This window comes from Lampetra planeri, chromosome 7, assembly GCF_965212315.1.
Source record: "Lampetra planeri chromosome 7, kcLamPlan1.2.h2, whole genome shotgun sequence".
Taxonomy (NCBI): domain Eukaryota; kingdom Metazoa; phylum Chordata; class Hyperoartia; order Petromyzontiformes; family Petromyzontidae; genus Lampetra; species Lampetra planeri.
The window spans coordinates 17224711-17237617 of record NC_136113.1 but is presented as its reverse complement, the minus strand read 5'-3'; the positions used below and the strand labels follow the sequence as shown (position 1 = coordinate 17237617).

Here is a 12907-nt window from a genome sequence, read left to right as displayed (position 1 = left end):
CTACCAGTGTACAAGGGGCCGTGGTCTGATGAGCGACACCACAGCAGGCGGTCGCGTCCCTTTCATCGTCATCCAGCACTTCGGAAACCGACCGACAATCATGACAAAGCGTGCCGTTTAAGCGCCATCTGAAGGAGGCTTGTTCAGAGTGGGGAGGGGAAAAAAATAAACCGTTAAGACGTTGCCTTCCGCGGCAATTATTGCTCGGCACGTTGCACGCACGAACGGCGCACGCACCCAGGAGCAATTAGCGGCACCGGCAGCACGGAATGAGTCACCGCTCCCATGTGTGGAGATGCGCCTGTGCCCTCCCATTGGCGACTTGCGTTTCCGAGATGTCTGCGAGGACAAAGCTGAATGGCCTCGTTTTTATTTGGCATTTTTTTCTGTCACCCCATCGTACGAGAGCCCTTTATCATCCCATCCACTCGTGGATTCATTACGGACTCCAGGTTGTTTTTTTTTGTGTCATCCTAATCAGATGCATATATGTGACTGCGTCTGCTGAATCGATAATATTTTTTTAGTCACTACCGCACATTTAAATATAAATGCAATTGCTGATGTTGCTGTGTGTAGTCTTGTGAACCCAAGTGTATCGTTGAAATTAAAACTTAAAAAAAATGATCCGCGTAATTGGTCACTCATTAATCCATTGACCCACTTTTACTATTTCTGCCCTACTTCAAGTTAACGTGCAGGAAAAACTAAAATCTGATTTTGTAAAACGCTACGAAGAACAAGAGAACATTCTGCTACAAATAAGTGTACTGTCTATAGCCCGACATGGCTATGAATATGGAGACGAACAAGCGACACCAATAATAGAATGGCAGCTCGTGAGATGGGGTACTTCCAAAACACAATTCCAACTCCACACGCTGCTCATCGTGCAAATGAGTCAATCAATGAGGAGGCGACGAAAAAGATCGGGGTAAACGAACCACGACTGGCCAGAGCAAAGAGGGAGGAAGCTGCCTTGGGGGTTAGCCATGCCACTCGAAACCCAGAGGAACTTCCCAACACTGTCATGTAGGGCCCAGTGGAAGAGAGGAGGAAGACAGGGTCTATGCAGCTATGTTGAACTTCTTTCGCACTATACGTAGTCAACCGTGCTGATCGCGCTAATGGCAGGTGCGGAGGTTGGCCAAGGAGCAGCTGCACAATGATGATGATGACAATGAACGCAGCGACTTCCAAAGGGATAATAGTGGCAGATGCTATCCGGATCGTAAAAGACAGCAAGAGGTGGAGAGGGTTGATTGCACATACATCACAGGCACCCCCACGATCCCCATGGTCAAGGGACTGATTATGATTTGATAAAACTCACATCTATTAACCCACAATGGATTCTACAAAGATGCGATGATGAATTCACGTGCCCATGAATGGACGGTAATCCGCAGTGCCTGGGGTCATGCTGTGCAACACACTCAGAGTAATGCAGACGTCGAAACCTACTGTGAACCCACGACCACAATTAATGAAGCAGCCACACAGATGCATGGCCCGCTTCTCAATTACACGGCGATACACGGGTGGTTCGACACCCCAATTGCCGCTGCTGAACGATGGGCGCGCGTCTATAAGTGAACGGCTCCTGATAGGCGAAGCACGAGGGAGAGGTGAGGAGCATCCCCCCCCACTTCCTTGTAGTGTGCGGCGACGTGAGACGGAGGAGTGCAAGGGACAACGGGGGGGGGGGAGGGGCGTGGAGACTTTTGTGTCAATGTCAATGTGAAATTCTGGAATTTGAAGACCAGTACTTTGAGCGTGTTCCCTATACGTTTGTGATTATGTGATCATTACGCGTCGTGGTGAAGTCACCGCCACTTAGTGGCGAATGGCGGTTGTTGTTGTTATTACGCCAAATAGGACATTATTATTATAAATAGGTCCTAGGACCTCCTGGGGCTTTGATTGGAAGTATTTTATCTCTAAAATAAAACTCCAGGTTGGGCTGCACTGGCAGAACGCCTGACCCTCCGGCACCATAAAACAAGAACCACATTGTGGGCAGTCAAAAGTGATTCTCTAATGCAGACAATGCCCCCCCCCCCCACTAAAGTAATGTGGAATTTCCACCGGTGGCTTAGTGGTACCAATGCTCAATGGTCATCTGAGCAGTAGGACACTGACTTTCACCGACGGTAATAACACCGCTCCCGCCAATAACGCCGCTGCCGCCACCGCCGCCATCACTCCCGAAGGTAGCGACCAACAGTCACCTTGACCGAACCTTGGCAAATGGCGGCGATACTCCCGCACGCACGCACCCACCTGGTTCCAGATGGTCTCGGCGATGCGGTCTATCCAGACGCCCACGTCACGGAAGGCGCCCGAGTAGCGCACGTAGGCCCAGACGCAGAGCGCCATCAGCGCGGCGCCCACCGCCATGTTGCAGAGCGACGCGACGAGGTCGAGGCCCACGAAGCCCGTGAGGCCCGACACCACGTAGAACACGAGCATGACCACGAAGAGCGTGGCGGGCGTGCGCGCCGAGTGGAAGATGTTCTTGCCGTCGTTGTGCTTGACGAAGTTGGCGAACAGCTCGTCCAGCTCGGCCTCCAGCTGCTCCAGGTAGCGGCGGCTGAACTCCTCGCCGCCCATCTTCTTGGTGGACGTGAATTGCGCCACGGCCGTATACCGGTACTCCTGGTGCTTGCGCTCCAGGTCGGCCGGTGCCAGGAACGGGCGGTCGCCGCCGCAGATCTGCAAGCCCGTCAATGTCGTCGTTAGCGATATTTGCATCGTTTGCGTCGGCACTGTCGGGCAGTGACGGCCAAAGTATCGCTGTCATCGATTACATCTCAGCTACTGCCAACATCACCACACAGTTCACCAGCTACAGCAGCATCAACAAGGTCACCTCCGTCGCGATTACATCGGTAAGAATGGTCATCATCGGCATCAACGTCAAGCACGTGCATTCATTTATTGAATTGTCTATCCAAGGTCACGTTATCAGCATCTGAAAATCATCATCGGTTGAAGTTTAAAAAAACGCGTTAAGAAATGTATATATGTTGAACTTATTTCACACTGTATGTAATACTAAATCCAGAATACATGACAAACTAAAATATATATGACACAAGGTGTAATGAGAAAAAAAAACCTACAAAACCTTGCGCACAAGGCCACCAGCAGACGTCTAACATAGCCAGACTTATCTAATCCATTGCTGGATAGAGGGCTCCCTACCATGACATGGTGGATGTTTAACCATACACCTCCATGCTAATCAGTGCAGGTTAGAGGATTTGCTTAAAAGCAGATTTAAGCCAATTGTAGTTATATGACGAGGCACTTTGCTTCAATTCAGGTGCACACTTCTCTAATTGAGTAAGAAGAATTGGCTTCATCGTTCCTTCTGCATCGATAGCCCAAGACGCATTGCAACCTGGGTCTTAGCTTATAGATACATTCCTAGGCTGAGGGTTTCTAGACTTACACACGTGAGCTTGTGGCTCTGTTAATGAGAAAGAAAAGCTAAAAGTTACAGTCAGGGGTACCATTATATCACGCCGGTGACCTCGCGGTGACCTCACGAGAGCGCTGCAAAGACCACATGACCGATATCAAGGTTTTTTGTTCTCGTTCATGAAGCTTTAAACTCATTTTGGGGCCACCCCAGATGCTCAGCCGAGGAGCATTTCCACAAGATAAGAGCCATTGGATCTTTGGGTTGTATCTCCCTGCAAGGAGGACGCAAAGTCCCCACAGGCACCAGCGCGCCCTGGCGAAATCGCACACACGCAAAATAAAACCAGGCCACGGCGTGTATTGAGATATAAATAAATAACTACACCGACCAATAACATCTGCTTCTACTTATTTCTCTTTACGTCACTACTTTAATACCACGCTACGCAAGGCACACGCTTCGGCAAACGCATTTTGGCAAAACTGCACAAGAGCCGTTTTTGTGCAAAAAACCCCTTTGCGGGATCTCTAATGGACCTCAGATTGTTTGGACCGGGAAGTCGAACAATCCGGTCCCATCTAACGAGGGCCGGCGGGAGGAACGTGCGTCACGGGGTCTGGTTCGGGTACACGCGTCGCGTTCAATCTCCCGCACACTCCGTTGCGTCGGCACGATACGGCCAGGAGCACGAGTGGGCGGCCGCTCACTCCCAGAAGCTACCCCTCCCCCCTACCCGACTCTTCAACCCATTTTCAGGCCGAGTTGAACTGCAACGCGGTTTTTGTGAGCAGGGGAGGATGCGCGACTGTGACCAACGCTCAAAAATCCAGCAACCTACTTGCTGTACCGTCTTCTGCAGGCCACATTGCAGCCCTACAGGTTCAGTCGTGGCCAAACGGAGATGTCTGTGACCCACCAACTCCACCTCTAAAACGCGGCACGCACGCATGTGTGCATGTGCCACCACACCCAGCATTGAATAATCACCGCTATGTGGCGACAGTGGTGGTGTCGGGTTGTTTTCTTTGGCTCGGTGGCCCAAAGGAAACGCTTCGAGGGGCATCGGATACAGAGCCAGGGAATATTGAATGGATGTCATTGTGCGATGGGTCTCTGGAGGCTCAGACAGTGACTGCATTCCCTTTGGGGATGCTTAAATAGAAAAGTATTTTTTTAAAGCAATATACTTTAAAGCGTATTCCGCGAGACACGCCGAGGCTGTGTCTCAAAGGGGGGTAAAATGCTTGCAGCATTCGTGAGCCCAGAGCTCTGCAACAAAAATAAAAACCTGAATGAGAAACTCCAAGTCACATTCGAAAGAGCGCCCCATCAGAAAGTCTGGCGTAAATGATAGAACGGTTGGCATCAATCTGCAAGGGCAACAACTCACACCAACAACATGCCTCCATCCTTTTGGAAACGATGACCGTTTTCCACCTGTGAGCACATTAAGTCACAATTTTATGAGGCTTAAATTTCGATTTAAAGCTTTCGTGACTGCAGGGATTCATCTTCTTGGTTCTTTCGGTAAAGTCACGTAGAAGGGAAATAATAATAAAAGAATAATAATAAATAATAAACTTTGTATTTGATGTTTTATTTTTATTATTTCATTATTTCCCTTCTACGTGACTTTACCGAAAGAACCAAGAAGATTTACGAGGCTTACTTCTGTGGAGTTATTCAACATTGTAAACTAATAAAAATAGTTCAACAACATGCAAGGAATGGTTGCACACTGCGTGTGTGCCACCGGTCTGGCTCAAATTTACTAAAACCTTAAGTGTGTCCAGAACGCTATTTCAGCTGGACGAAGATGGAGGCGTTTAGCTGTACTGCAAAGCAGATGACTCAGCTGTGCTGCACATTCTTGCATAGCTATTAAAAAAATGCATAAATAAACATTCATGCAAACGACTCGGCGAGCAGGGATGGTCATGTTTTGCAGTGGCTTGGTTGTCTGCAGGCAAAGGCTCCGAATTACTCAGAAAAGGCAAGGCTCAAAACGCCAACGTTCTTTAGTAGGCGGACTACAAAATCGTCCACTGTTCGTCTGAAAGCAGCCCTCTGATCAACACACCCCCTTGCACCCAACTAGAAATAAAAATAAAAATATCAAAAGAGATTGAAAAGAGGAAAAAAACACATCTGACCGATGTTTCACCTTTCAACTTATACATGCCTTTCAAAAACCTACAAAGCCAGCAATATGACAGAGCTTGAGGTTTTCAAAAGAGCGCAGGGACACAGAGAATATGGATAGGGCGGTCAAATCTGTCTCCAGAGGCAACACTACATTGCTTAATGGTGTTTTTCCCACCGGGTGTTTTTTTATTATGAATAATTACAGAAATGTTCATTGGAAAATGACTTGTGAACAGATGTAGGTGCAAGGGAAGTTTAATCGTTAGTATGCAGTTGAACTGAAAATTATAAAAAGTTTAGAGGGGTTTACTCATCTGTATCTGTCCAATAATAAATCCAACATTATCAGCGACGATCAAATTTCTGCTGGATGAAGAGCTTCCAAAGCTATTGCCACGTATATCCCGATCCTGCAATGTGATAATTCACCTCTCACCTGCACACAAGCCGATTTTATCGCTCCAACTCCTTTGTTGACATGCTCTCAGATGCGTTATATTTCTAGGCTACCATTCCATCAATATTTGACTATCGGTCATTGATAAATTACATTATTTAAAACTATGATGGCCTGCTGAAACACAGGACGTTTTTCACAAGGCAAGTGCCAATATAAGGGAATGATTGTTATTGAATTCATACTTCATTCTAAGTAATTTTCATATTTGCGATTTGGGTAACACCAAGGCAAACTCTTGCACATGGTGATACAGGGTGTTTTGAATATTATTTTTGCATTGCTTATAGCAGCAATATGTTAAGGAGCTAAATGCCAATGTTGATGTCTGCTAGCTACGATGAGACGGCTTCAGGAGAGTGTGTAGTTTTGCTGTTCCTCCTCCATTAACTAAGTGCAGACTATAGTGGGTCACTGTGTGTTCCACAGCTCAGCGTGCATGGCCACAATGGCACTGTGGCTTGTCTTTTTCAGGGTGAGAAACGGTAGTCTTTTCGCAGCCCACCTAAGAGGTGTTTTCTCGTGAGTCCTTAAACACAACGAATGCCATCATCTCGGCTAAATGGATGTCGTTAATGGAAATCCAGATATGATCGGTAGGGTATTTATTAATGTTCTGCTGCATTATCAAATGGGGGTGAGATATGAAACGACAGGCTCGTGCAGACTGGCTGGCAACATTTCATTACAGCGAGCTTGTTAAAACTTATATCAGGCGATTCTTATCCAAAGTTCCCATTCCTTATTCAGGCCATCGTCTCTGGCGCACGTGAATTTAGCCCCATCAAGACAGCAGCGGCAGCGACCGCGATGTCCTCACCTGTTCCATCGCCTTCACGTAGCTGTCCTTGGACAGCGCCACTGCAGCCAGGTTATTGGCTTCGGCCGTGGCCTGAAATGAGACCCAACAAGCTCGGTTACCGACCGACAAAACATGCGCACGACAACGATCAGCAATCGATGGCAATCGTGAAGTGAGGCTGCCAAAAGAGCACGACAAGAGGAGATGTCGTAGTAACGAAGCACCGCACCGTGGCGACGGAGGCCCACGGCGGCGGAGAAAAAAACACAGCTGCTCGCTCGTCGCGATGGGATTTGAGCAAATAAATAAAATATGCAGCAACTATGAACGCTGAGTGGCGAGTCGTGAGAACGTGTTGGGGCAATAGTTGCCCCTGAAGGTTGTTGCACTGACTGCAGACCACAATACACAATCCTAGACGGGCCGCACACTGTGCGAGGCCCAACACGTTTCTTCAATAGAAGTAATTTATCGCGAGGTTTTATACAGACAGGGGGCCGTCAGAGTGCGAGCCGCCAAGTGGCGGAGCGCCGCTGTGGATGATGGGTCTCGGGATCCAACCCCCACCAAAGGCCATACAGTACAATAAACGGCCCCACCACGTGTTTTTATGTATATTTGTTACTTACGGAAGGCTAATTTAACGATACGACGTCTGAGTAAAAAGTTATTAACATGCACGTGCGTGAAGACCCACACGACCCACGTCAGAGGGTCATCGGGTTTTGCGCGCACGCACACACCAGCATGACGTGTCGCTCCCGAGCGAGCAACACGTCACCGCGCGCGCCACACGAGAGACCGACTCGACCATGATGCACGCTCGCCCCAAGCGGCCGGCGGGCTACGGCGATACCGAACGCGACAAAAGACCCGAGGCGGGCAAACGTATGGACGCACGGCGCCGACGAGCGGCAGCACGGAGCGTGCAGGATGCACGGGTGAAGCGGTCGGAGGGCAGGGCGGGAGCGACGCGCCTCACCTGCAGCATTGACTTGGGATGGGGCAGCTCCTCACCCTGGTAGATTTTCATGTACGCCTGCGTCGTCAGCCAAAACACAGCCAGGGCAGGATGCAGCCAGGAGACAACGCCAATGCGTAAGCTTAGTGACTGACCGCTGCTTGCTTTACGTCAGAACTATAGCATTGGCAGACTTTTAATACGCATGCCAGGGCCAATGTATACAATCACGTTGATAGTTTAAGAGTTTGCTTAAAGGATTTAATTACTAGGACTGAGATGCACAGATGTACTCCAGGACTTTAACACGTTCATGCCATCGCACCTCCGCTTAGCACGATTGGCTACAAACGGTGTGAAAGACGTTCAACATACATACATACATACATTTCCAGACCAGCATTACATATTCCAAGACCATGATTAATAATTATATGTAATCATAGTTGAACAATTGCAGTGTATATAAAAAAAGTTGTCAGAAGGATAAGCTAGCCACTGACAGGCCAGCATCGTTCAGTACAGAAAATAGGTCCCCCAGTGTGTTTGCGAGTATGTTTTTCAGCAGCCTGTCTCCTCACAAGCTCATCGAACGTTTCTATGGTACAACCCGAAAACACACTTGAGCTACATGGCACAACCGCGAATACCTACGTGGCAGGTTGTGGACCTTAACCGTTATCCTGTCGCACGTGTGCTGTTATTCCAGCTGCTCTGGTTTCCTGTCACGTGAAGTAGACAGGCCGAACATTCCAATGCAGGATCCAACTGATAAAGTGTTTGTAACGTGGCGAAGCTTTCTTCACTTGGTAAGTAATCGCTTTCAGTCTTTACTAATCCACTGCCGGACAAAGACCTCCTCACGCTGTGCCAGTTTACGGGGGCTGCTTAACCATACTTCACCACGTTGGTGAGTGCGGGTTGGTGAAGACGGGGGGGGGAAGGGCCGAGGATTGGTTCGAATCTCAATCGCCACGGACGTTAGCCGCGGTCAAGAATCTATCCCAGGTCGCCAGACTCATCGTGCAGCGCGTCGGCCACCGCTTTTCTCAGTTTACAGCTGCCGGTCGGCGACACGTGGCGTTCGTGGGTTTCACTCACCTTGAAGTACTCAACGAGGCCTCGGCAGGTGATCTTGGAGCCGTTAATCTCCTTGACGACGAGATTGGTCGGTGACAGCAGCATGGGCACGAGCTCCTGCAGATGCTTCTTGAACTCGGGATCAATGTCTGCACCCCGACGCCACAGCACGACCACGTCCCCCAAGTTACACCACGCCGCCTCCATCCGGTTTCACTTCGCTCGAAAGTCTCTTCATCATTTTCCTCTATTGCATGCCAATGGGCGCAACGTCGCGTGACGAACAATCCGTTTACACCTCTCGCAAGGCAGTGCACCCCACACCGTGTTAGAGAACGGTCTGTGGAATGAGATATCGCAAAACTAACTTCTAAAAATTGATCTCGAGCGACTCTCTTTGTCCACCAATTAAGGAGCAAAGTTTCCCGTGATGTCTGCTACAGAGAGAATTGTTCATTGCACGACAGTGAAACCAATATTTATTTAATTCTGAGCAAATGTAATTGAGCTAAATTATGTGGAAAAACGAATCTAAAGTCATGGTTTATTAGTCACTGGTACCTGGGGGCTGAGGTCACCAACTCTCTAGACTTGAGAACTCCGCTTACTCACGGGCGGCTGCCAGGATTCAAACACGGGATCACAGCGGTGCCAGCTCAGTGCACTGACCTCTCAGCCACCCGGTCACTGCACCTCAGGCTTTGTTATTTTTTAATAAGCGAACATGGATTTTTTTTAGGTTATTTAACCAAATCTTCAAACAAGCGGAAAGACACACAAGCAAAAAAAGTTTAGTGAGCTGAACCCCTCGCACTGGGAGATGGGTGGAACCCAGCCACATGTGGCGGGGGCTCCTGCAGCCACCGTTCACTCGGGGTTCACGAGCGCCGTCCACTCGGGGATCACGCGCGCCGAACCTTTCTGTGAACAGCAGCTCCCTCTACAGCACGCACGCACACTTTGTTTTTGCGAAGTTACTTATGTTGAATAAAAATCAATGCACAAGGCAGATCTATTTACCTTCATGCAGACCACTAACAAGGAAGGCGCTGTTCTTTAAAATACATATTGCTGGTTAAGCTTAGCCAGAACACCGGCGAACAATGCCCCACTGTCGGGGGAGCGCCAGGGATAACGTTAAATGCTGGGCCGTTCATGGGATGTCTCTTTTGATGTTCAATGCAAGACACGTGGGTGGTGAGGAACAGACAGGGGGGGCGGGGGGCAGGGAATTTGGGGCCACACGACTCGGCACAGCTGCACCACCTCCGGTGACAACGCCCAGACGACGCATGGTGGTGAGCGAAGGAAACGCGGCGATCGTCTGCCGAGCGACAAAGTGGCCAGGAGATGATAGTACAGCAGGTAGGTGTCACCCATTCATTTGAGAATTGATTTTCATCATCGTCGTCATCATCATCATAATTATAAACCACACCTACGTCTCAGAATATTCTGGTTTCCTCCCATGTAGATAAGTACACTGCAAGGAAGGAATTAGTGAACTACCAAACACTACCCTGCGCAAATCATCTCTAGATCCAATGAAATCCTCTCGGAAAGACAAGCGACGTACAGCTTTTATGCAACACTGCTGATCGGCTCCACTCTCAGACCCGTCGGCAGATCCACGCTGCACCAGCTATCAAAATCCCTTCACTGGCGTCCATCCCCTCCGCCAGCGTCTGACAGACCCCTGCTAAGCTGGACTACGCTTCACATCCCTGCACTTCACAGCCCTGCACCCACTTCCCAGTCCCAACTTGTGTCCCCTGACCCGTCCTCCTACGAATTCCCCTTCAGTCTCGAGTAAATCTCCACATGACAGAACGTGGCTATCACTCAGCTGCCCATATATTCAACTATTTCTCCTCTGTTTAAATGTATAACTTTACTATAAAAAATACAGTACGGTCAATTTTAGCTGATTTAAACCTTCATTAACTGATGTGTGCCAGTTTTATATATATCCACAAAGTACATCTAATTTGAATTTGCATGTTAATACTGAACCTGTTCATTAAATACAATACCTCGACTTCATATTTTTTTCCTGTAAAGGCCACACAGCTTCCACGGATTCCTGTGTATTTCTTCACCAAATAAAACCCAAGGGTATCGTCCGATTGTAATTAAAAGGGTGACTTAACATTGCCCGGTTCTTGAGTCTCTATCGCTGTTTGACTGCTAAGCCTTTCCAGGAGAAATTCATAAACCGCAGACCTCTCAAGCTGGAAGACGAGCAATGTGTGAGTTGGGCCCGAGGGTGGCGCGAGATTGACCGACTCGTGGCAACATGAGACCGGCCAGCAGGGGGAGTGAAGAAGAAATCGCCGAGTGCGCCGCATCACAAGTACGGTGGTACCTCCTGATCCGTTGACACGCACGTGGAATGCGCGAAGTAGGCACCGTTGCCGTGAGAGCAATGGGTACACGTGGCATGCACCAAACTCCAGAGGTCCGAGGAGATGCGCATTGATACAAACTCAGTACGGGGTCACCCGAGTAAGCGCGAAGCAGTGGGCAATTTTCTTGAGCGGGGGTTCGTGAGCATGACGACAACAGCACGTGGTGCCCGTTCAACTGCACAGGTCTACACGCATCGCGCAACACGGCCGCGGGCGCCTCGATGACCAAGCGCCTGTAATGTGATTAAAATACCTGGCCAATTAATTCAAACTCCATTGGTGCCACAGAACAGCCCCTTCCTCGTTCATTTTATCTGCATGTTCTCCTCCACTGAAAGTACCTGCCAAACAAGCTCTCACACGTGAAGCTAACTTACTGCGTCCGCAAAGGGCTTGTGTCTCTTAGTTATTCAATACCGGCAGATTTTACGGTAAATAACATAAACACGTACTTAAGCATTAAAATCTATTTCCCAGCCAGACAAAACACAAAAGCCATACATCCTCCGAGAAAAATGGAGTCAGAAACCACAGCATTATGATTGTGCCCATTTACTGTGGTTATTATCTGTTGAACTGTGGTTCTCTGTAGGATATTTTAGAACCTTATTATTATTCTGCAGGCAAGCTTGACAGCAAAAGTGCTAGTGCGGCGGTTCTCAACCTCGTATCTCATTGTATTAACTGGCAAACGCAAACAAAGAATGCACATGTGAATAACACTGCAGCAGAGCTCTTTCCACAGATATTGCTTTGGCTGAGAGGCTCTTGAAGTTTCCTGCCTGTATCTAAAAATCATTATAACATTTCCAGAGGATACTTGTACCCTCAAGTTGAGAACCGCCATGTTAAACACACGCACACGTTCACACATGCACTAAATAAATAAGCCACTCGGAGCTTGCGCTCACAACTCGTGCTGCAGGCGCAGCGATGCCGTCGTCAGACCTCCTCCCCAGGGCCCACGAGGGATTCCGCGCTCTCGCTGCGGCGCACCAGCTCCGGGCTCCACACGTGCCTCGTTATCAACGCTGGTGAGCCACCAGCACCAGGAGCCATCCCTCTCACGCTCCCCCTCAAATGGCTACAAAACCACCGCAGCCGTGCATACGTCGTAGGCTACGGGCATCATGGCGAGTAAAGGATCACGATGTTTGGTATATGTGGTCTGTTCCATGACACAGATATCGACTGTGTCCTTGTAAACATTACAATTACTAATATCTCAGGAGTTTTATGCAAAAAAAACCCAACACATACAAAAAACAAAAAAATTAAGGCGGCGTTATTGACGGATGTGTTGAGTTTTTTTTCGTGTAAAACAAGGCTGTTGCCGATGCTCGAGAACAGACTGAAAGGATTTTTGTTTTTCAAGAACAAAGGGGGTAGAGAAAACTCACAAATAAAATACACACGCCATAAGTTTCAGATATCGGCTGCAGATCTCGCAACACGCATCGGCACTCGGCAATGGTCGGCACAGCCGGCAAGGGGAAGCCGTCACACACACGCACGCTGAGTCACACACGCTTAGCCACGCACGCTGAGCCACGCACGCTGAGCCACGCACCCGAAGCCACACACGCTGAGTCACACACGTTGCGTCGCTGAGCCACACACGCCA

General features: G+C 48.9%; 1 protein-coding gene across 2 annotated transcripts in view; it reads right to left on the bottom strand.

The window, feature by feature from the left end:
* Positions 1-12907, bottom strand: part of LOC144720116 (atlastin-1-like) — a 41323-nt gene that overhangs the window by 7607 nt on the left and 20809 nt on the right. For both annotated transcript variants that reach the window (XM_078596609.1, XM_078596608.1), the window contains exons 9-12: positions 8897-9024; positions 7817-7873; positions 6853-6924; positions 2284-2715 (exon numbers count right to left, since the gene is read on the bottom strand). In XM_078596609.1, coding sequence (XP_078452735.1) covers positions 2284-2715; positions 6853-6924; positions 7817-7873; positions 8897-9024 — 689 coding nt within the window. The remainder of the gene's footprint in view (positions 1-2283; positions 2716-6852; positions 6925-7816; positions 7874-8896; positions 9025-12907) is intronic.